The following is a 24,041-nucleotide window of genomic DNA, read 5'->3' as shown; positions in this document are numbered from 1 at the left end:
TCATCAATCAAAACATTTTGTTTTTAAATTTTATTTAAAAATTACTTGCATATACAAAAACTTACATCGAGATATCCTTTAAAAATTATTTTTATTTTCTTTATCGTTTTCTGATTGCATCGATATGTTTTAACTTAATCGTTCTATTTCTTCTATTTAATAATAATATATACAGAGAATGTATGGGTTTATGTTTATGCATGGAAATGCTGGAAAGGGCTCTGAAGAAAATGGCAGTGTCAAAACTACTGACTGGCTATAGAAATGCGGATGGTGAGCAAAGACTAGTTGAGAGACTAAGCAGTAAGGAAGGAAAAGTTATAGAACTATTGAAGACAGAAGATATAGAGTCCAATAAATGAATCGAGATTGGTAAACAAAACGTGGAAAACACAAATGGCAGTTACTTCCTAAAGTTCAGTAGCGTGTCGGGTATTTCGTTGATGTAGTTCTAAAAATATTACATCAAAATTAAATGATATGTATTTTAATGGTTTAAAGTTAGATGGTTGGCTTACATAGAGAGAGGGATCTACGCCATGGCCGCCATAGTCCGCCCATTTAGACAAATCAATTGATGGTATGATACCACTCTTGCAGGGCACTCGTGGATTGCTAAAAATAATAATATTTTTATTCTTTTCAATCAGTTTATGTAAAGTCATATTACTTACATTTCATGATCAGGCAAAACCATGGGGTAAATCTGCACAGTATCAATTAAATCGGTGTTATCGCAGATCAAGCGGGATAGCTTTGCCTTCCGAATTTCCTGCAGTTGCTCGGGAGTGAATGATGAGGGCTGGTTGGGCAGCTCATACCAAAACCGATCTCCACGTCGCAAATAGCTCATTTGGGTGGCGATCACGCAGGCAAAGGTCGGACCCAACATCGAACCAGGAAGGGATTTCTCCGAGACGCCGCCAGACCAAAGATCAATATCAGCAGGGTGCCTAAAGAAAATTATTGATTAATATTAGTTGTAAAGAGCTTAAAAAGTCCCCTTGAAACCTACTCAAATATGCTGCCATATCGCAGAACCGTCTCATTGGGCATGGATCCATACATCTCATCCCAAGTGTTCGAGGTGGGCAGACCGCAGAACTTCCGGAACTCCATGTAACCGGGAATACCAAACTCCCGACCGCGCTGCATGTTAAACGACACCAAATCCATTCCGAATCGGGCGCCCTCTTTCTTGAAAAGATGATTGGTCACCTCCTGGGTGATCGAATCATCCATTGCCTGGGCCACCTGGTTCATCAGACCCATGAAGTACTCATCCAAGACTCCGGCACGGTACAGATCGTAGGGTCTCCTGATCAAATCCGACAGACGTTTGGAGGCAATAAACTTGTGGGCCTTGGACCAGCGTTCCACTGCAGTTGGCAATAAGGAGTGGCCAAAACGGAATGCAGCACCGGCAAAGGAGTCAATGATGCCGGGATTTACTGTATGATCGTAGCCATCCCAGTAGCCGTCTTTCTGGAGAACCAAACCGAACTTCTCCATCACTTCTTTGCCCAGTAAAATGGGTAGAAACTCGTTGAAGGTTACGTGTTGCACAATGGCGATATTGATTCGTCTTGTCTCCTGGAACAGTGTCTCATCGTCCCAGTGTTTATTTATCTGCGCCAATCCGGTGGCCAATCTATTGTGCTCCCGGGCCATCAAAGTGTGCATGCAGGTGAGCACCAGTTGCTCATTGACTCGAATCTCACCGCCCTCGAAACAGTACATGCTCTTGTTGGGACGTGTGCAGCCCTCATCGGGAATGTCCAACTTCAGGGGCAGCAGATCCTTCAGACCGTACTCCTGGAACACAGGGATTCATGCGCATCAGTCCTCCATAGCCAGTTCTCAGCTTCCTGGCAAAGGCCTCTTTCACCCCATAAACGGTGTTGGCATCTATGACACCTGTCAGGGTGTTAAACTGCTGACGGGAACCTTGAAAATTAATTTAAAAAAGTTTTTAACAAGATGGTAGATTGAAATTTATAGATATCGTTTTTGTTTAGCTGTCATAGGAATAATCGAAAAATTAATAATTTATAGAATATTCCATTTCTTTAATAACTGCAATCGTATATAAACTTTGGTTTGCCGAAGTTTGTTTCTTTTTTCTGTTTTTTCTTAGCTTAAGAAAATAAAAACTCACCTAATTTGCATCCTGGACGAGGCGAGGGGAATCCGCGAACAAAATCAATACACTTGACATTAAACAGACGGTAGAAGTAATCATCATCGGGAATTCGGATCTCATTGCAGTACGGGTGCTTCAAATGCAGTGGTCGCTTGCAGCACTCCTCGGGATCATTGCGGTTAATGGGATCTAAAAATCGATTAAAATTATTTTTTAAAAACAGTTTTACTTAGTTACGAATTTCCTTTTTTCTTGACTTATTTTTAATGAATTGAAATTGTTGGAATATAAAGCCCCCTGTATAAAAACTTACCCAGTGGTGTTCCCGTGAGCGTAAAGTCGTGATCCATGAACTGTCCCCAGGCGATGACCATAACGGTGCCTGCATGATCGTGGAAACCATCGTCGGGATGCATGGTGCGTGAAACCACTCGCGAGAAGGGCAGATCCCGGCCAGTAACCGAAATCCGGGGAGCGTTAATTCCGTCCGAATATAGTGGGCCGATCAGGCGCTGGAACGGAGAATTGGCTGCTCCCCAAGTCGGATGTTCGATATTGTTGCAGAGGCCATCGAATCGGCGGTATTTTCCCGGGCGACACTCAACTCCAGCGAAAAAGGGTGGACACACCTCACGGATCAGAGTCTTCGAGGTATCAATTGTCGGCAGTCCCTTTTCTATTTCTTCATACGATAAGCCATAGCTAAAAGAAATAATTAAAAACTGAATTTAGTCGCCAGTCGAAAGTAATTATCACTTCATCTTAACGCAACTGCGGATATCGCTTAACATGGCTCTTTCCTGCCGCCAACTTTTCGATTCTCCACACATAAAACAAGGATGTGACAATAAAGTAAATAAAAATAAATATATGAAATATATAATATTATGTAAATATTGAAAAACAGAAATTAAATCCGAAAAATATAATTTTTAGTTTAAGAAAGCCAAAAGACTATCGTAATTCGGCTTGTTTAAAAAAGTTAATTACCTTAAAACAAGAATTTTGGATTGAAAATATTGGACTCTTTTTGACTGTGTAGTCTTCAGATTTTTATTGAAAAATTGCGAAATTAACGTATTAGCCCAGTTAGCAAGCGGGCTGCAATTAACGCGCTTTTGGTCTGGCCGGCAAATATCCGACAGATATTGATGTTGATGCCTGACGTTGACAGTGGCAAATTTTTATACTTTCAATTGGATTTTGATTTCGATTTTTTTCTCAATTTTGGCCTGAGATTTCAGTGCTGACAAACTGGTATTTAGTTGTCGGAGGAAGTTGTGTGCCGGCGCATAAATCGCCAAAGGGACCGACATTAACTCTTCCTCGAGTGCATGAGAAAGCGAGAAAAGCCAAAGGGAAACTGCGTCCGGCTGGCTATTGTGTGAAGATGGGAAGTGGAAAACTGTAAAACTTCACAGTCAATTGGGTCGGCAATTTACTCGCATAGGTTGCCAGGTCGCAGCCCGTGAAAGTACCAGAAAAAAGCAGAAGGGAGATCTTGAAATACGATATCTTTCAAACGTACATCATTGATTTACATGAGCTATTCCCCGTTTAAAGTTGTCTCATTGTTTTAATAGAATGCCATAAAGCCAGGCAGCTTTTGCATTGGCCGTTTACAACATGTTATTAGCCATAATCAAGAGATTATACAACGGCAATTCAGATGTTGCAGGTGCAACAGTTGAAGATGCTGCCCCCCTGTGGCCGAATATCGTCTTAGACGTCGAGCTCAGTGAAAGTCGCACAAGGGGAGGTGATGATGATGAGCTCAGGCTCCCCAAAACTCCCAAATTGTGGCCAACTGACTTGCCAACCCGCTTACCCAGATTCCAATCCCAACACACAAACAAAATTACACCGAAATTGGCCATAAAAGTGGGAATTGTTACAAGTAATACTATGTCCAAATTTCAAAATCGATAATGAGATATAACACAATATGATACTTTACGTTTTTAAATACCAGGAAATTAATTATTGATTTGCTCGTAAATTAATGTTTTTAAAAAGGTTTTTCTAAAGAGTATAGAAATGTAAAATTTTGTGTACTAAAACGGACGATATTATAACATTTTTTTTGCAACTGATATTTATGATATTTATATTTTATAATGTACAACGTACTTAGCTTTAATATTTCTTTTGATTTCTAATATCTTGAGACCTGTTGATCCCCCAACTTTATTATTATACTATATACTTCGTTTTAAATCTGTTTAAAGTAAATTTACTATCAGACCATATTACTTGTATGCAGTAAGTAACATAGAGCCACTATTCGGACAGAAATTTCCTCGAAAGATTGTCAACGTCTCGTAATAAAAATGCCAACAACTATGGCCAATTTGGTGATACACATTTTTCCCTGTGCAGAAGAGGCTGCAGTGGCCAATCGTTGGCCAACATGGAAGAAAAAGGAAAAACCAAACTGGATATGCTGAGCGGCATCTTCCGCAGCTTCTTTTGGTGTGGTGGTGGCGGGGGGTGTTTCCATCGGAGGGGCAAGTCACGCGCACTCTCACTGGCTTACTGGCTCACTGCTCACTGGCTGTTTGCGAAGCGGTCCGTTGCATAATCCCCGTTTGTTTACATCTGCGCTGCGAGCTCCGCAAATAGCTGCAAATACTTTTGTGTGGCAAAAATGCGGTTGCGCCAGTTGGGAAGAAGGCTTCGACGAGCTCTCGAATGCACTTCTTCGGCTGTCAGCCACTGGCCATCAGTCAAAACCCCAGACAATTAGCATTTGCATGTGCCGAACTTTCAAAAAAGAACTGGCGCACACGGAGAAAAAAATGTAATCTCCATTGCAACAGATAAAAAATCGTTTTTGAATATGATAACTACAAATTATTCTAATTTAAGTGCCACTAGCCAGAGGAAAAATATAATTTGTAAATTCAAAAAAACTTTTTCTATATATCTTCATCAAATTAAAAGAATTGTTTTTAAAAAGCTCCCCATTTCCTTTTTTCTGTCATTAAGAAAATGTTGAATTTGTTCATTTAAAATATAAAAAAAATGTAACTTTTTTGTTTCTGTGCTGATGAATTCGAGTTTCAGTTCCGATTTTTGTCGAGCGTAGAACCTTGGAGGCAAGAAAAGACTCATGCATATTTGATGACTGCAGGCGGTCTTTTCGGTGGTTCAGTGGTTCAGTGGTGCAGTTATTGGTGGTGCTGTGGTGCACGACTTAACTGCCTTGTCATGCGTGATTTGGCAATCGTTATTAGCGCCGAGGGAGGTGGAGATCGTGGGCGTGCCAGGGCAACTTTCAAATGCGTTTAGCGCTGATTACTTACGTTCGGGCCAATTGAATGGAAATGTCGAGCAGCAGTTCGCCCACGGTGGCCAGTTCCTCTGGCTTCCAATCCGACTTTGGCTGGGCCACATCTGCAATAAACGCATGTGTACATTAAAATCGGTTATTAATGTACCACTAAAAACTACACAACTAAATATTTTACTATAAATATCGCTCTTTAAACCTAAGTTTGTATTTAAATCTCTCTAGATTAGGCATTTATATTTCAATCTCAATGTACATTACATTCATTTAATAAAGAGATATTTTATTATATACTGTATCAAAAAGAAGATTAACTTACGTATTCGCTTCCGTGCATCCATGTAGGCCGCATTGATGGCATCGTAGGTGATGCAAGTGCCCGGTCCATTGTTGTAGGGGTTCCTGCAAGTAAATTGAAGTGAAAGTGATTTAAATTGACAATCACAAGCAATTTGTCGCTTATCACATGCTAACCACACTCCAAGCCCACGCTTTCTAGGAAGCCTGCGCACTGGCAGATAATAAAATTATTGCCGGGCCAATGCGTTAAAGAACCAAGTTGAAAGGACAACGCCAAGTTTTCGATTCAGTATAGTACTTAACTTGAACGAAGTAACAACGTCAGCATGAAGCAAGAAAATATAGAACAGAATCGCAGTAGACTTGTCCAAATATTAGATACCCATAAACCAGATTATCTGGGCAGAACCATTCAGGACCTTTTGCCTGATTTTTGCTATAAGTCTCAGTCGAGCAAAAAGATAGTTAAGTGGATTAAGATTGTGCTCTTGATCATTTTCATTTTATTCGGAGTAAAATACTATTATGAGGAAATGCAGGGAAAAGTATGTATGATCTATAAACAACTGGTTTTATACAGTTAAAAAATGTTAATGTGATACAAATGTTAATTAATTTTTTGAGACTTAGAGCTTTCTTTGAAGATTTTAAGAAAATCTTTTCATAAAATTAAATATTTCCCTTTCAGAATTGTGCTCTTTCTGTGCCACGCCCCCTGCGTTACGCCCTTCGACCGCCCGAGAGTTGTGATTTTTGTGCAAATATTGTAAAAGTGCCGCGACTTGAAAATATAAACCCCCAGGAATTTGAGAAAAATTTCGCTTACAGCGCAGCCCCAGTTATTGTTAGTGATGCCACAAAAAATTGGACTGCTGTTTCGGTAACTATTCTAATAATTAAATAAATAAACTTTTTTATCATACAATATTTGTATCTATCAGTTATTCAACTATTGGTATTTTCGGGATGTTTATGGAAAGGCCAATCATAAACAACATATAAGGGATTGCCAGTTTTTGCCTTACAAAACCGGGTTCTTAGATATCTATGATGCATTGGATATGCCCGAGAATAGGGTAGAGCTAAAACCTGGAGAAAAACCTTGGTACTTTGGCTGGAGCAATTGTCATGCGGAAACGGCAGAGGAGTTCCGAAGGCACTATGGAAAACCCTATTTTCTGCCCGAAAGCTCGGAAAATAATGCGGTTGATTGGTTTTTCATTGGCACATCCGGCTTGGGGGCACAAATGCATGTGAGTTTAAAAAATATTAGCTTTAATATTCTAAAATTTATAAGTTAAAATAACTTGATTGTAATCACGAATTCATGTGAGCTTGAAAAATATTAGCTTTAATATTCTAAAAGTTAAAATAACTTGATTGTAATCATGTTTATCACTATTGCAAATTTCTTAACGTGTTTTTTTTGGCCGTTATTCCATTTTCATGCTAAATAAAATGAATGGTTTGAGTCAATTTTAGTTTTTATTACTTGTTTAGAGTTTAAATTTTTGAAAGGTAATTAAAATTTTGCAATGTATGTTCAAGCTAAAGCAAAGGCTCACGGTAACCCAAACGGTTCGTATGTCCGAGTTACAACCTCTTTGAGTCATAAAAAAGCAACTAAAATTTTGTATGGATGTATCGCAGAAATAAACTTAATTTGAAAGATTTAAAGTACTAGATCTTTAGGTAGTCTGATACTTATCAAAAGCGAACATCATTTTCATTTTAAGAGAGGTCAGAAGCAGAAGTAGTTGCCTTTTTAATAGCTATACTCTTAGAGTTCGTTTTCTGAATATAAATTTTGAGCTCCTAACTTAAAGCCAATTTAAATACTGTAAATAGCAGTAATGTTAAAATGTCTTAAAAAATGGAATGTACATTGCTGCTGACAGATGTCAAATCTTTCTTGCAGATCGACAACGTGAGGCTTCCATCGTGGCAGGCTCAGCTGGCGGGCAGTAAGCGATGGCTACTGGTTCCACCTCCCGAGTGCTACCTGCAGTGCCAGAGTTTCGACGTGGTGGTCCAGCAGGGCGATATAAGTATGAGGCTCCTCTAAATAATCCCTGAAATCCACTTAACTAATAGCTATCTCCCCAGTTGTTTTAGACACGAACAAATGGTACCACCAGACGTTTGTTCAGCCGGGAGCCATCAGTCTGACCATTGGAGCTGAGTATGACTAAAGTTAACCGGCTGCGGGCGGTTTTTCCTCGTGACAGGAAACGGTTGCCCCAACATCTCCATTCAGTTCGGCCAACAAGCAAATATGGCCAACTGTTACTGTTACAGTAACAAACTTAACTTTAACATTGCCATATTACTCCGATTTTGCCAGCCGGTTTGTTAATTAAATGCCAAAAGCACGCAAATTTCTTATGTCGGGCAGCTGCGGCTCCGCAGCTCGGGAAAATCTAACCAAAAATGGGGGCCACAGCCACTTCCTCGAATGGTGCGACATGTAAAACGCGTGTCAGGCGACAACGATGCGTGTTAACAATGCGTAAGTATTAAGTAATTACAACAACAGCAGGAGCAACTGCAGCGGACTCAGAAAATATGCCCACAAAATGCACAGCAACTAGCAGAGACATTGCCAGCACACGCAATGCAAAACCATTTCGGCTAAAAGCAACATTTTTCACGAACTTGCAGGCACTTTACCCTGGCAGTGGGTTATTTTCCTACGCTTTAATTTTTTCATTTTAAATCCGTTTCAGTACTAAACTATTAGAGGAAAATTCGTGCTCATTTGAAATATATCTCTATAAAAAGCACATATACTGCATTCTTCATATCGTCCAAGTCTATTTTTAATTTCAATAAAACAAAATTCTTCCCTGATTTTTGGTAAATTGAAAAAATGTATAAAGTAATTCTCCATTTTAAAGAGCATCTACTTGTCTTTAGTAAGTAACCATGTTTGTACATATTTCTTGGGCAAATTTGTCAAATTGAAATCGAAAATGGCAATGTCTGGCACTTAACTGGTCTGCCTGTTAATTTTAACCAAAAAGCCAGTCGAGAGCACTCTCGCACAATATTTACGGGACTCGGGTAAGTTCAATGTGCGCATAGCCAGAGTTTTGGGCCAACTAGAAAGTGGCTTGCATGCGGCACGCACTCCACTCTCGGTCCAATCCAATTCACTCCACTCCTTTCGATCCAACCGCAACTCGTCCCGCCCCAGACACGGACTTGTACTTGTTATCCTGATTGTAAAGTAAAAACTAATGTTATGAATCCCGGCCTGGCGATCGCAGGTGCGCAGCTTCGAAACGCCAACACTTCCTGATCGGTATTGAGTTGCAGCGGTCCAGCGCACGCGGCGTATGCGTAATATTGTGAATAATTGCAAAAGCGTGTCGTAAACTCGATGTGCAAAATATTCAAATATCATTTATCTATGCGGCCTTTTACAATCTTTTTGCATTTTTTTTTTTTTCTGAGTATCTGGGGAGCTACTTCGCTTACGCAGACAGTGAAGACGGAGACGCAGATACAGATGCAGTTGCAGATACAGATGCAGTTGCAGATACAATTGCAGACTTTCCGCAGACGGAGCAGAGATCGCAACGAAAGTGGCCCCTGCCAAAACCTGTATTTAACTTTTAAGTAGGTTGTTGCGGCCAATTTTACTGCATTTTTCCCAGCTGACTCTGGTCAGCCAGGTTCAATAGCCAGGCCAAAGTCAGCGATAACGACTTGGCCCGATTGACAGGCTCACGTTTTCGATGCCCGGCGACCCCAAAAATTAGCTCCACTTCGCGGTGACCCCCAGCACTCAAAGACAATCGAGCAATTGAACAATTTGCAATCTCTATCTAGATCGTGTGACATTTAAAATATGTATATCTATCCGCTGCCATAAGTGCTGCACGGGGAAAAATAAGAATCTATTTTGTATCTATAGCTTACTTTTGTACAGTAATCTTTTAGAAATAAACTACAACCTTTTAGAATTTTCTTAATCTCAAGCCAAAACCATCAAGGTTGTCATTTTACACAATTATTTTTGATCTAATTGATCCCGATTGCTGATTTTTCCCGGTGCAGACTGAAGTTCAGTTCGGGAGGCATTGTGTGTTGGCAGCATTTCAAAGTCACTATTCGAAATCATCTCGAGACAAAAGTTTGCCATCAATGGCTGCTGCAGCCCCACGGCAGCTCAGGTGTTTTTATTTTATTTTGGAGTTTTTCATTTTATGTTTCCTTTGGCATCTGCAAGTGTTGCAATGCCATTTGTTTTGGGTTGCCGCTGTTGCCTTGCTATTTTTGTTTGCGGCTTTTTGTCGTGCGGTTTTGATTTTTTTCGTTTACTAATAAATCGCGGCGGTCTGTCAGGTGACTTCATGATGCGTCCGTCTGCATCACATGACGCTGAGCCAAAGGCTGTCGTCGCCGATTCGAGGCCAAAAACCATTTGCTGATTGCCGTTAACGAGTCGCCGTGACAGCGAATGAAACGTTAGAAGCCATCATCACACCTGAGAACCCATTTTCCGAGGCATATGTTTTTCGCCAAAGGTCTGTTTTTATCACGTATATAACGCGGAAACTCTGGGGAAGACGATTCATTGAAGAGCCAGCGAAGCGACCGCTATGAAATCTCTAATAATAATCATCCTTATTTCATTTTCCACTGCGGACTTCGGAAAGATAAAGGACGATATTTTCCAGTGTCCCAAGAGATGTGATATGGACTATAAACCTTTGTGTGCATCCCAATTAGGAGGCGATTCGCCAAGCACCTGCACATTTCCCAACCAATGCAGTTTTATATTGTATCTTTGCAAGAGTAAAGAAGGTAAGCTTATAACCCATACTATTCATTTTATTAAGAGGTTAATTTAATTTAACGTTTGGCTAAGGTTTGACCTGTATTTATTTTATTGCTGTTTTTTAATTAACTTTTATAGTAGTTAATTAAGTTGATTAAGCTTGGAAAGGCAAAAAAAGATAACAATCTTCAGAAAGTACCTTCTTGACGAAATAATTTTGATACATTAGATGATTATAAATATAATCAAGAATTCATTTTTTTCAGAATGGAAAGTGGAGGGCAATCACCCTTGCCAGAGGTCCGTTGGCAGCTGCGAAAAAATTTCTAAGTTCTTGCGGAAAAATAAGGATATATTTGTACGAAAAGGAAAGAAAGCTTATACAGGGAACGCAAAAATAAAAGCCATTGAATAAAAAATACATCTTATGGAAATGTGGATCGGGCAAACTGTTTTGGCGCCAATGAAGACGTTTGCTGTCAAAAGTTACCACTAACTCAGCCCCTCGTGTTCAGCCACAGATGCAATCACTTCGCTCAGCGGGCCCCCACCAAGAAAAATATATATATATCTGGGTAGTGTGGCTATATCTCTCCCTAGGCATTGCAGCTCGGAAACATCAACGTCAACAGGCGGTTGCCGAATGATTGCCACTGCTGTTTGTGCTGCTAATGATTGGCTCAAAGCTCGTGTGCTGTGTTGTCGTAGGTGTAGAGCCATGTTGCCACCGCTCAAACAAGCTAAAACAGCACAAACCAAGATTTATGGGAGTCAGTCGGGCAGTTGTACACTGCGAAAAAGTTCCTTAGAATTCAGCAAATTTTTAGCTATTTTATACAAAAGCTGTTATTTTTCTGCATTCACCTCAATTTAATTTTAATAAAATGCAGTTTTTTAAATGAATGAGTTAATACTTTCCCTAAAGGAATGTCATTTCGTGCGAAATTCGCAAATAAACATTAAGCCCCAGGAGTTTCTCTGTTTTTTTTCCTCTGCACTACGTTTCGGTGTCAACGTTCAAATATTTGAGTCTCAAACATAACCCAGAATGCAACCGAGCCACTTTTTCTGCAACGGCAAACACACAGTTTCTATTTGTACTCACAAAGTGCCGCGGAATAAATTCACGTTGTAGTCGTAGACGGAGGAGCGACCGGGTCCGGCCAACAGAAGTGCACAATCGGAGCCGTGGGCCGTCTGGAGTTGCTCTCCAAACTGATGATATTGCCCATACGCCACCGACAGCATACACAGGAGAAGTATTCTGCAAAGAAATATGAGAAAAAGAAGGCAAATTAACATGTTATTCAGGTAAATATGCACCAGAGGCGGCACGCCCCTTTGACAAATAGAAACACGCCTGCGGCAAAAAACATTAATCAGCCAGTCAGTCAGTAAACAGTAAGTATATGTAGTGAAACTTACACAGTATGAAACATAATTTATTAGACAGAAAATAGTTTACTTCAATTTCAAGTTAAAGAACGGCTTTTAACATTTTGCAGAGATAATAAATACAAATACAAATATTTAAAGACAACTGTAATAATGCAGAGCCAGTGAATTCGTATTTAAACAGCTACTTACACACAAAATACAAAGAAAATTCCATTTCAATAAGCTCTCCAATTCGATGAATTGAATTCAATTTAAAAAAAAAAAACCTGGTATTAATTTTTTTAAAATTTTATATCTAAATATATACTAAATAAATTAGTTAGTCAAAGCCAAAAAAAAGCGCAGCAAATAAATATATATATAAATATATACTTATATATCTGAGACATCCATAATTTGGTTCTAGAACCTTTTTTATATTGATTAGGCATTTTACACATATGCAAATTCGACTTTTAGGCTTTCAACTGTAGCTTGCAGCTGTCTTTCGATCTGCAGGCCATGGAACCTATAAGCCAAGCTGCATATTTTGTTTTGGACTCCCCATTGTTTCGGGCGTTTCTTTACCTGTCAGCAAAAGGGGCGGCTGGGGAATTCGACATCTGACATCTGGCAACCTTGCTTTTATTTTGCGGCTTTAATGCGCTCAGATTTATGACTTGCAGCGCGTGTTAATCGCTTGTTAGCTTTTGTCGCCTCGCACAAAGCGAAAGCCAAAAACAAAAAAAAACCCATTTTTCGAGCAATTGTTAACGGCTTTTGATAAGTATTGATATTGATTGCTATTGTTTAATGCCGCCTCTGGCTAACAGTGAAAGTAAAGCAAAATATATGCCATGCCCCTGCTTCTTATATAACCGAAAACAAGGTTTGCCTCGAATACCCTTCAACATATCGATATTGAAGTAACTGGAATTACTTTATTGAAATTTTGAAAACAATTAATTTTTTTTATTATTGAGTTCACCTTGATTAACTGGAATTTATAACTTGTTTAACCACATGACTTAGAATTATTTATATTCTTTAAAAACCATTTGTATTTTATTGTCCATGTAATAAATGTCATTAGAAAACATGTATTATTATCTGGAGAATAATCTCTTTCTAGACAGGTTTTGAAAATGGATTACACCAGATTTAAAATAAAACTCAATTGGCTTTTATGCCAACGTGATAAGTGTCATAAAAATATTAAGCATGGTCTTGGAATTGTAAATAAAATCCAGTTCTCATTGAAAATTTGTTTTAGAAATTATCTTAACAACAAAATAGTCCAATCCTTTAATAAAAAACTAATTAAGAATACTTGAATTGTTGGTAGCTTTTTATACGACAGCTTATATCAAGTCGTAAGATTTTATAATACAAACTTTTTAATATGAACTTTAAAGGGAAGATTTTTTTTAAGATTGTCGATAATTGTTGATAATAGCTGCCGGTACACTCAGCAATAAATAGTGAAAGTATTTCGCTTTTCATTTACCATCTATCGAGGGTCTCGTTTTGACGAAGGGCACAGCTCCAGGGGTATCAGTGTTGCTTATATAATCGCCAAGGGAAACAAAAACGCACTTAAGTCCTTTCACTTTTCATTTGACAGTTCGGTCTTTCATTTCCACTGACCAAGTAAAGTGAGATGCCTTTTATGTATATCCCATTACCAGGGTTTACTGAACTCCGATCTCCCGAAGAAAAGAGTGCACCTGCTTGTGTTTTTGTAATAGTGAATTAAACATCTGTTTATTGAATGACTTGAAAAGTTTTAATTATTCGTTCTGGCTTATAAAAAAGGTTCTGGAAGTTATGTTGCTCATTCGAAAATACAGAACCTTTCGTAATACATCATGAAGTGTGTGTCTATACTATTGATTATTTCCCTGGGCCTACTGGCTTTGGCTAACGCTAACTCAGTGAAGTGTCCACGAGCTTGTACAAGGGAATATAAACCTCGTTGTGCTGTTTGGCAAAGAGGTATTGTACGTCCCATAAGAAGTGTTTGCACTTTCGCCAACCAATGCGTTTTAGACAATCAGATATGCAGAACTAATCAAAGTAAGTCTACTAGCAATTAGTTGATTTCCCATACGATATACTTATTAAATACATTTAAATAATAGATTGGGTTGTGACCGATGAGAACCGCAAATGCAGGCGTAACACTCCGGACTGCAATGATCTTCTGAAGGATTAAAAAATGTAACTCTCTTAAAGACCTTTGTGCATATAATAAACTTTAACTTTTTCCGCTCATATTACATGTGACTTTGATTAATCACAGGCCCAGTGAATAAACAGAAGATTTGTTCACTCTTGACCAATGTGCGGTCATAATTTTTGGTTTACAGCTCACACGATTTGCAAACTCTTTACGCTCCTCGCGCTTTAACTGAGCTAAATGCTTATTAAATCTGGTTACCAGCGCGTTGCTTTCATTTCGGTTTTCGCACAACAGTGAATTTGGTTCAAGGCTGCCCTTAAAATATTTCGAATCCGTGGAACGTGTTTATGATCACTTTGGAGTGTCCAGTTCATTAGCCACCATGACAGGGCAATTAGAATGCAAACAAAACGCACTCGCCCACACAGACTGTATTTTATTTGCCCGACATGCCACGCCTAAACGCGTGCCACAAGGGGGCAGTGCAGATTTAATTGCCGAACCCGAACCCAAACCCAAACCCAAACCCCAGATGCAGATCAGAGTTGCAGGCCACTGCGTAAAGTCAATTAATTGTTGCTCGCCTTTGGGGCGACAGCTTTTGTGAAAGGCCAGCACGCAACGTCCTTCTGGCCAACCTGCCACTGCTAAATCCATACTGTACTCGAATGCGAACAATCTGCAATTTATGCACACTCGCATGCATATGCAATCTTTACACCTGCCCGCAAGAGTCAATTAATTTCGGTTCGTCGATGGCTGGCCAAACGACTTTTACATAAATCGCAGCACTGGCTTATCTAAGGCACTTGGTCACAGCAGTTCGGTTTCTTTTGGATGGCACACATATGGTGGAAAACCAAAATTGGTTGCAACTCCCAATGCACCAAAAATTATTTTTAAAAAATATAAAACCCCCATTTAGTTTTTAAATTAAATAATAATAGATACTTCATATTCGCAATAATAATTGTATAGTGCCAACATAATACTATTTCAAACCCACACATTTAAAAGTTACCTAAACTTTATATATTTTTTTATGAATAATTTATTTTATACTTGTGAAATAATTATAAATATCTACTATGTTTTTTGGACCCATATATTTTAAGTTACTATGAAATGTCTTTACTTATACCGAAAAATGCACGTACTTATTTTGTGTGTAGACCGCGAACAAAGAACGGGCGCAGTTGCCCAATTATAGTCGCCATATAGGACTCTCCCTGCCATATCTGTGCATATTTTAAAGCGCATCCAAAAGTTGACATTTGCTAATAATATATTTTTTCCATCGGCAGCGCAACGTTAATTGCCCGATGCATTGTTAGACTCTGTGTGTGGAGACCAGCTGATTGTATCGTGGGGTTTGCTCTGGTGCTACTTATGTCATCTTGGTGGAGGCAACCAAATACCTGGGAGCAGGGCTTTGAGCCCCCCGAAAAGGGGCGTGCCAAGTGCATAGGACTTTTTGTTCGGATCTTTCTTTGTTTGCAGCTTGCCACATCGCTCATATTGTTGTGTTTTGGCTTGTATGTAAATTACCCCGACTTAGCTAGTTTTCGATGTCATGTTAAAGTGTGGAAATGACTTTTGTAATGCCTAGAGAAATTTATAATTTATCTTCGCAACGTTTTCATTGATAGTGATTAAGTATGGAAAAATGAAAATATGACAGAAATCGGAAAATGCTTAAGATGTCTTACGTTTATCTTAAAGCTGTTTACTGGTTTTGATATGTGACGACAGCCACTTTCGTTGATAGTGATTAAGTATGGTAACGTTAAGATATTTGAAATTGCATCTAACATAAAATTAAACAATTATAGTTTTCTTAGAAGAGTTTGATAGTTTTTCTATTATTCAAATCTAGGTTTATGGGAAGGGCCTTTAATATAACTTCCCATCATTTTACTCACAAAATGTAGATGACATTGTAAAAACTGAGTGGAATTTATATTGTTGTTTGTACTACAAGCTTCTCTTATTAATAATGCATTTAATTTGTAACTCAAATAATAAAATTATTAACTATAAATTGATTTGCTTTATTAATTAGCAAATTAAGAATAATATAAATAGCATATGTAGATGTTGATTGTAATTGTTATTAGAAAACTGAAAACTCAGCTTATATTGTTTTGTCCAAGAATAAAGCACATATCTGCTGACCTCAACATGAATTTTATTACTTTTAAGAGCAACAAGCCAGAAACCTCTCATTAGCGATCATTTATCATTTGACTTGAAATACCCAATACAGCAACGGCATTTGATTAAAGTTAAAGCCACTCAATCGGCAAGAGGTTGAGTGCCGGCAATCTACGATGTGCAAATATCGCCATATGCTGTTGCATATTTATCCATCGGTAAACCCATGCTGAGTGGATCTCGTTTCTGGGCACGATTGCTAATGCCATAGCTGATTTAATTGTTGCACTTAGCTTCGTTCAACGCTTTGCACTGGCCAATTGCTTAATTGATTCTGGCCAGACAGGTAACGTTAGTGACCAATGTCTTCACATCCGCCTGGCATTTCGCATGCAGCTAGGAAAAAACTGTGCGAAACATATCGAATCAATGGGGCACACATGGCGCATACTTGATTAACGGCAGAGCAATTGCAACATGACGCACATTTATGTGGCATTAGTGTCGCCTTCGATATTTTATTGTGCCATAAATTGGCAATGCAGATTCGATGGCATACAGTACAAGAAACGATAAGCGGGACATAGCTGCCTTAATTCGCTCTCTGACCCACAAAACGTTCGCGATCCTATCGCTGCGAGAAAATCTATTTGAGCTCACACAGTTACACTGTGCCAAATGGATTTATAATTGATAATATTAGAGGCTTAAATATGTTGAAGCTTGCATACAGACTTTTGCACTCCGAAATACTTGTAGTTTGTTATTCTAAAATATTTAATTGCAGAGAAGTTCTTCTTTTAATATTATACACACAAAAGGCCTTAACAAGTTATTATATCATATTATATTTATTTAATAATAAATCCAAAATATTCTTTAAATGGGTATATGAAATGGAACTGATATTATATTGCTTTGCAGGGAGTAGCTTTGTGGGAAGTAACTAAATAAATTTACTCAGTTTGCCTGAAAATATTCACACTTTTAGCCAATATGAATCCTGTTTTCCTGTGCAGAATTCGCGGCATGTGAAGGGTTTTGATATATCACCCGACCGGCACGCAATCGCGATAACATCGGACACGGCTAACGTGCGGTTTATGGACTGCACGGTCTGAAATAGAATGTAACCGAACTGCAGCTGGCCATCGAGTCGAAAAACCAACTAAATTTGGCTTTGATCTCCGCACAAACTGACTGATAACCGAAGCCGGCAATCTGACGCATTTAACAGCTTATTAATTGGGCGGCCGCCCCTTGCAGATTTATACCTGGCCAACTCGCGGCTAATTGCATACAAATTGCAGTGGCTAAGCCAAATCAGTAAGTCGAAGCCAGCGACAAATTCAATGCCAGCTTATTGACCGAAAACACTCAATGCAAAACTGGCTGCAGCCTGCCATTGATTGTGCATAAATCAAATGAAAACAACTTTTGCATCTGATGTTAATTCCACACGGGGAGAAAAAATTTCAAGGATTTTTGCTTACACAGATTTGCGTACTTGCGCCCTTATTTTTGTGTTAGGCGTAAATAAATTAAGATAAACATATATATATATAAATTTATAAACACTTTAAAATTATCTAACTCATTTTAACTCGCAGTAAAAGTGAGAAAAGACAATTTTATTTTTGTTTTTCTTTTGCTGGTAATACAATAGTAATAAATCATTTTTTTCTGTGAACTCTGCTTTGTGCGTTGGCTCTCGGCGAACAAGCCGACCGCCTTGACTTTCTTAGCCAAGTCTGAAGTGCTCTTCTGCGCGGCGGCTGAGTATCCTCAGAAAATGACAGGGAGTTGCGAGTGGGCCACGTGAGCAGCAGACACCTTTCACCAGTCTGGATCCCCCGGGTCTCCCAAAATAGCTGCAACAATTACCAAATTTTATGTTTATACTTCGGTTTGGTACTGCCGGCCTGCTCAGGCATTCAATAGACGATGGCTGGCAATTGGCACATCGTCTTGATCATCGTCATCATCATCAATTTGAGTGCGAATGTTGCAAGCTCAAAATATAAAAAATAAAAACACATGAGCACTCCACTTGGCCTGCCTACAAATGAGCCAAGTGATTATTCGGGTTCGGTTTGAGTGTTGCGTTGCCCAGCATACCGACATGCAGCATACTTGTGCTTTATTTAAATAGTTTTTCCAAAAAACAGAAACACACAAAATATGTAACTGGCGGTTGCATCTGTTGCTGTTACTGTTACTGTTCAATTTGCACCGCCGGCTCACAGTTTTGCCGTCAGTTGCCACATAATTTCTGACGAGTGCACATACAAATCAAATCCAGCACGCCATTTGGGTTACCAGGGCTCTCACGATCCCATTCGAGAAATCTGCTGCGAATTGCGTCGACAGCCTCTGCATTTCAATTAGCAATCTCCGCGGTGGGTTCTTTGATAAGGGGCCAGCCAGTGCCGCCTTGATCGCAGCTTTTCACTTTCGGTTCTCACGCTTGTGGGCGGGTTAATTAAAAGGTACACTGGGAAAAACCTCTTGACCGTATTTCCCTTTTAATCGACTTTCCTCCATTGAACTGGGTAAAACCAATTATTGCCAGTGCTGGCTTTTGTTTTAGAAGAAATGGCATAAAAATACATTATTGCAAATATTATTTATTTAATATTAGTTGTGATCCTTTTTCAACCTTTCTATTTTTTTACATTTAATAGATGATATTAAGTATTATTTAATGAATTTATTTTTATAATTTATTTAACATTTAAGTTGGAAAATTTAGAAAGATAGAAAGAACACAAATTCACTTATTTTTGTTCTCTGTTTAAAAGCATACATTTCACAGTTGAAAAGCAATAAGTTTCATTTTGTCATACCTATTTGCTACACTTTCTCGACCTGTGAGTCAGCACATAAGCAAATAAATAAATAAATAAAATAATTTCACCCGAACAAAAGACCCAAGTAGAGCACCATTCAGTGGTCCAAACATCGCTGAAGAGGCACGTAGTTGTATCATCGGACCAGTGTAAATAGGAGGCCCACCCCTGGCGTCCATTCATAAAGAGCAGCACGTTCAAGCACTCGTCCACTCAATCAAACCATCACCATCCTCTCCAGCCATGATCCCTGCTCGATCAACTTTCTTTTGTTATAACATCAATCAGCGATGTTCGCGAAATCAAAGCAACATCAGCCAGGGCGCAAAAAATATCTAATTTACCAAAATATACCGAAAATAGAAAACCCATTCAGGTGCTGGTTGTGTTCGTGGGCAGGCATGACGTGAATTTGGCTTTTGAAAGTGAAATGATTTTGAGTAATTTTCGTTAATGTAGCGCATTAATGGCGCATCATCAGCAGCATCCGAAAAGAAGGAGATCTTTGAGTCAAAAGTGAATGTTGACCAGCATTCACTTTAAGAAATCGAGCAGTTGCCAAATATAATGTACCCGAGCGTACATATATCCATCAATGTAAGGCCCCCAAAATGATTTGTTTCAATGTTTCCACCGCTCTTCTCTGGGGCAAGGGATTGCATGAGCTGTGCGAGTAATTGTGGCAAACACATCAGACAGACATTTTGCCCAAAAAAGGGGAAAACAACGGCAATATGCTACCACAAGTCATGGCTTTGGCTGCCTCTTGTCTTGTGAACCTTGTAAGGCGGTTTATGTAACGAATCCAGCTCCAAAGATTTTGCCTGCGGCCGTCATTTGGTCGCAAACAAAGGCTCCAAATGCTGATCGATATAGGCACGGTCAGATTTTTATAGCATGAACTTCCCCAAGTTGCGTTTTCGGAATATTGAGCTCGTTAGATACTATTTAATGACTTATAAATGATAAATTATAATTTGTTGTTTCCTGCTGCTTCCTGACAAATACTTTCCAAAATAATTATCTAATAGTTTTAATCTTCCGAAGATCTTTTCTGCATAATGAATAAATGGATTTTACATTATTTTTATATATTTTATAAGTACCACTGTCGTAAAAATGGCTTTGGCACTCATTAAAACGCAGCACAATGCAACTTTTTATCGCCCGGTATCGATCTCGACTTCGATTTGAGTTCGATTTCGATTGGGATCTTTAAATGCACTTCGCATGCCGCTTTCCAAATTGGCACTAACGCCCTGCCCCGATTGTCTGATTTATATGCGAGCATGCAAATAAAGTGGCTGCGTTTTGCGGTGCCAAAAGTGCTGGCAGCCTTGACACAATTTCAGCCAGGAGAGCGGCAATCAGCGCTGGCCGCCCCCTTTTCCATTTTTTTTTCGCCTGCCCCGCAATTATGTCTTCATTTTATAACATTTTGCGCAGAGCTCGAGACCGGATTGGTGGCAAGTCACGAGGCAGATGTGGCCTGCGAGCCAGGAAATCAACAGGTTGCTCCGTTTCTGGTCTTCTACATTTAAGGAGAAAGTAAATCGCTGCCTGATCGATTTCAGCTGGCAACTGGTTGAACGTGAAGTTCAACATCCATCCACGGGCATTGTGCAACTCGCTTTGAACTTCGCATCAAATGTTAATGACCCCGTTTGGCTAAAAACTAAAAACTGAAAAAAGAGGCAAAGACTCAGTTCAGTTCTTGGTCATAACTATGTTTTATGGGGACTCGGAAAAACAAATCAGCGAACGAGGCGACCCAGCAAACCGTGGACAATTAACAGGCACTCGCTAAGTTCCACCCAGCCAGGTTTTTATGCTCATTGCAGTATGCCACGTTGGCCAGTTAATAGAGGTGTGAGCTGCCAGCCAACTACCGTTAGGCGATAGAACTCGCCGGAAAGTTATGACCATGTCCCCAGGTACATGACAAATCACCTGGACACGCCCCGCCCAGCCCCCACTAAGCCTGATTAAAACGAGGGCTAGCGACGTCTTAGCCTTGGTTTTAAGCGGATAAACTCCGGCTCGATTGCCTTGCTTTAAGAATTAAAATGGCAAACAGCAACTGTACACATAAGTATTCTTTCGATTATCAGATTTGTTTAAAATTGCCGATCCTCTTATTACATTACAAACAAAATATCATTGAAAAACTATTAGTGGTTGTTTGAATTTAAAAATATCAGTTATTTCAAGTGGGAAAATTATTATTTGAAATTGCGCCAGGGTAAACCGCTCTTTTATATTTTCCTGAATCGTAATAAAAAATTACAAAAAACGACATAAACATAAAAATTATGTCTACGATTTTACTTGTTTGAAGCTAGTTACGATTTGTGGCAATGAGATCATAAATATCTTACCATCACAAAAATCAATTATAATATAAAAAAACATAAATATAAAATAACCGGAAAATATATATTTATTTTGCATATAATAGAGTATTTTTAAATATATATCACTTATAATTGTTTAGTATCAAAATTAAAACAATTATGAAATTTAGAAAGGCAATTTAATAATTACCTAAAAATAAACCGTATTTGTGAGCATTAAAAACCTCGACCGGCGCCTAAAAACTTATCTTTCGCCTCAAACTAATTGCTATTTAAATTGAAACCAAAGACTCCCGCTGAGCTCTATTTTAAGCCCGCATTGAAGGTGTGAGTTTGAGCTTTTCGTCGGAAGCTGAGATGGCCAAGAGCGTGACCTATACGCTCATTAATTCCGTTGCTCCAGGCGCTGATTTGTTCATCATTACGAGCTGGGCCTGGCGCGTGGATGGTCAGATAGAAAGTGGCAGGAAGCCATTAGCATGGGAAGTTGTTCAACAGGCTAAAGCCAACCAGCGAAGAGGTTGGCCTGAATATAAATGAAATAATCAAAACACATATATGGCGCAATGCCGTTTAATCACTCGTCGAAAATCACCAGAATGCCGCATACCAAACGAAAACTTTCTGTGCCAACGACTCAGAACTTTCCAGCTAAACACACACACAGAGAATAATAAAAAATAACAGAACGGGTATGGTGGAGAAATGTTCACAGAAAGTTGTCATAAGTCAGCGGCAGACACGTAAAAATTACATAAAAATGAGCTGGAATATGGCTAGAACCAGTCACCAACTTGGTCTAGACATTTCCGAGACGCCTAAACGATTACTTGCCACACACAGGAAATTAACTAGAAAAATGTGTACCAAATCTGAGAGTACGGCTCATTAAAAAATAGCCAACGTACATACCTTAAGATCATTTTGTTGACGTTGCACGTTGCCACTTGGCCGTTGGCCGCCGTTGTTAATGACTTCTCTTAATGCGTTGGGTATACAGTCGTTTACTTTGTTTATATTTGGTTGGCGAATACTTTGTGTCCAAGAGCTGTGAATTAATCCAATTATGGCAGACGATGGCCCACGCTTAGTTGGCCTCAATAAATAACGGACTGGCGCGAAGAGTTCACCGAGTTCGTTGCCAGAGTCTTTCGTTCGGTGCCAGAATTCAACAATTATCAAGCACTTGTCGCGGCTGCGGGTAACTTTTACTTGGGGGCCTAACCCTTTTGTCACTTTATTTCTTTTTACTTCTTTTCCAATGCACCTCGTTTCCTGCACACTCACTCACTCACACGAAAAGAGCCCCGTCAGCGCCTCAAAGTCGATTTCGTCCGCCTGCACAACCGCCACGGAGTGTGTCCAACAATTAACTGAGCTTTGCCAGCCGATGCTGCCACAGAAAAGCCAAAAAAAGAAGCCAACAAACGTAGCCGGCCCGCCGTCGACGTCAGCCTCTGTGGAGTAGCGATAGCAGTCAGCAGACTTCGGTTATCAGCTGCCAAGTGCCGGCGGCAGCAGCGGCGAAAAAAAATAAATACAGACGCCCCAAGCCCGACTCGTTTTTGAGTGAAAGTTTGAGTGGAATCGTGTTGGGTTGCGTGCGCTTTGTTGTGAGGTGAATTGAGTGATTCTGTGGTGGGTTATGTAGTGCGCAGTTCGTGTCTTAAGTCTTTCGATTTCGATTGTTGATTTAGCCGATGTAAAAATTGTTATAAAATAATATTCAAAGGTACTGGTTTGGTAAAACGCCTTTTGTATCTTAAGTCTTTTGATTTTTTGGAACACTTAATCTAACACATAATGCACAAAAAATGTTTAAAATTATTTAATAAATGTATTGGATATTACAGTTACAAACTTTACGTTTTATTTAAATTTACGCCAAACTTAATGTTTAAAACTTAAATATAGCATCTAGGGGTATTTCTATTTTTGAGATAATCAAACCCTTTCAGCTTACTTTATTGATTTATTAATTGATATTCATATATTTACGTGTAATAAAACCCTTGTGTTGCTTATTTTTTCAATTGATTTGAAGTCTACCGAATGACATTTTAAAATCGCCATTGGTAAGCAAATAAATTACTTAAGTATTTTAACATGCAATAAAATATGCAAAATAAAATTTATAACCGATTTAGAAAAAAAAGTCTAAAAGTTCAAGGTTTGTATTATATTACAATATAAATAAAATTTTTTTTATAAGCATTGACAACTTTTAGAAAAATGTTGTTCAACTCTTGATTTACAATCACAATTAGGTATATCTCATGTTTAATACTCCGTAAATTTCATGAGACACCGATACTAAAAGCAAATGGTTCAGAATTCTAAATTTGTTTAGGCCAATTTAAAATATGACTTGATAATCACTAATATATTAATCCAAATTATATTGTTAATCAAAGAAACCATTTAATTAACTACTGCGAATAGCTGTTCATTTACTACAATCTTGATTTTAAATCATTAAACCCATTGCAACCAAATACTCCTTCACAGTAAAACACTTTTTACTTCCATTAGCCGAAGACTCAATAATTATTTAGTGACGGCTTAGCTCCACCAAACAACTCCTACACCGCTATCTGTGATCTT

The 24,041-nt window shown here is 38.9% G+C and overlaps 3 protein-coding genes across 3 annotated transcripts; 2 read left to right on the top strand and 1 right to left on the bottom strand.

Moving 5' to 3' along the window:
• Positions 1-15: 15 nt before the first annotated feature.
• Positions 16-22,817, bottom strand: LOC108047525 (peroxidase). Its single transcript, XM_044459152.1, is given in 11 exon segments — positions 16-451; positions 519-615; positions 675-953; positions 1,016-1,827; positions 1,829-1,947; positions 2,159-2,332; positions 2,457-2,845; positions 5,449-5,539; positions 5,755-5,837; positions 11,627-11,785; positions 22,350-22,817. Coding segments are annotated over 11 exon segments (2,262 nt in total). The 5' UTR covers positions 22,361-22,817; the 3' UTR covers positions 16-403.
• On the top strand, positions 6,044-7,967 carry LOC108038328. Its single transcript, XM_017115106.2, has 5 exons — positions 6,044-6,280; positions 6,424-6,615; positions 6,677-6,988; positions 7,654-7,783; positions 7,842-7,967. Exons 1-5 carry the CDS (start codon positions 6,062-6,064, stop codon positions 7,925-7,927), a joined length of 939 nt encoding a protein of 312 aa, XP_016970595.1. The 5' UTR covers positions 6,044-6,061; the 3' UTR covers positions 7,928-7,967.
• On the top strand, positions 13,767-14,113 carry LOC108042528. The gene is made up of 2 exons (XM_017120852.2): positions 13,767-13,974; positions 14,040-14,113. The coding sequence occupies exons 1-2, from the start codon at positions 13,767-13,769 to the stop codon at positions 14,111-14,113; spliced, it is 282 nt and encodes a 93-aa protein (XP_016976341.2).
• Positions 22,818-24,041: the final 1,224 nt, after the last annotated feature.

Source organism: Drosophila rhopaloa, unplaced genomic scaffold, assembly GCF_018152115.1.
Source record: "Drosophila rhopaloa isolate 14029-0021.01 unplaced genomic scaffold, ASM1815211v1 contig_178, whole genome shotgun sequence".
Lineage (NCBI taxonomy): Eukaryota > Metazoa > Arthropoda > Insecta > Diptera > Drosophilidae > Drosophila > Drosophila rhopaloa.
This window is presented reverse-complemented; position numbering and strand designations above follow the sequence as displayed.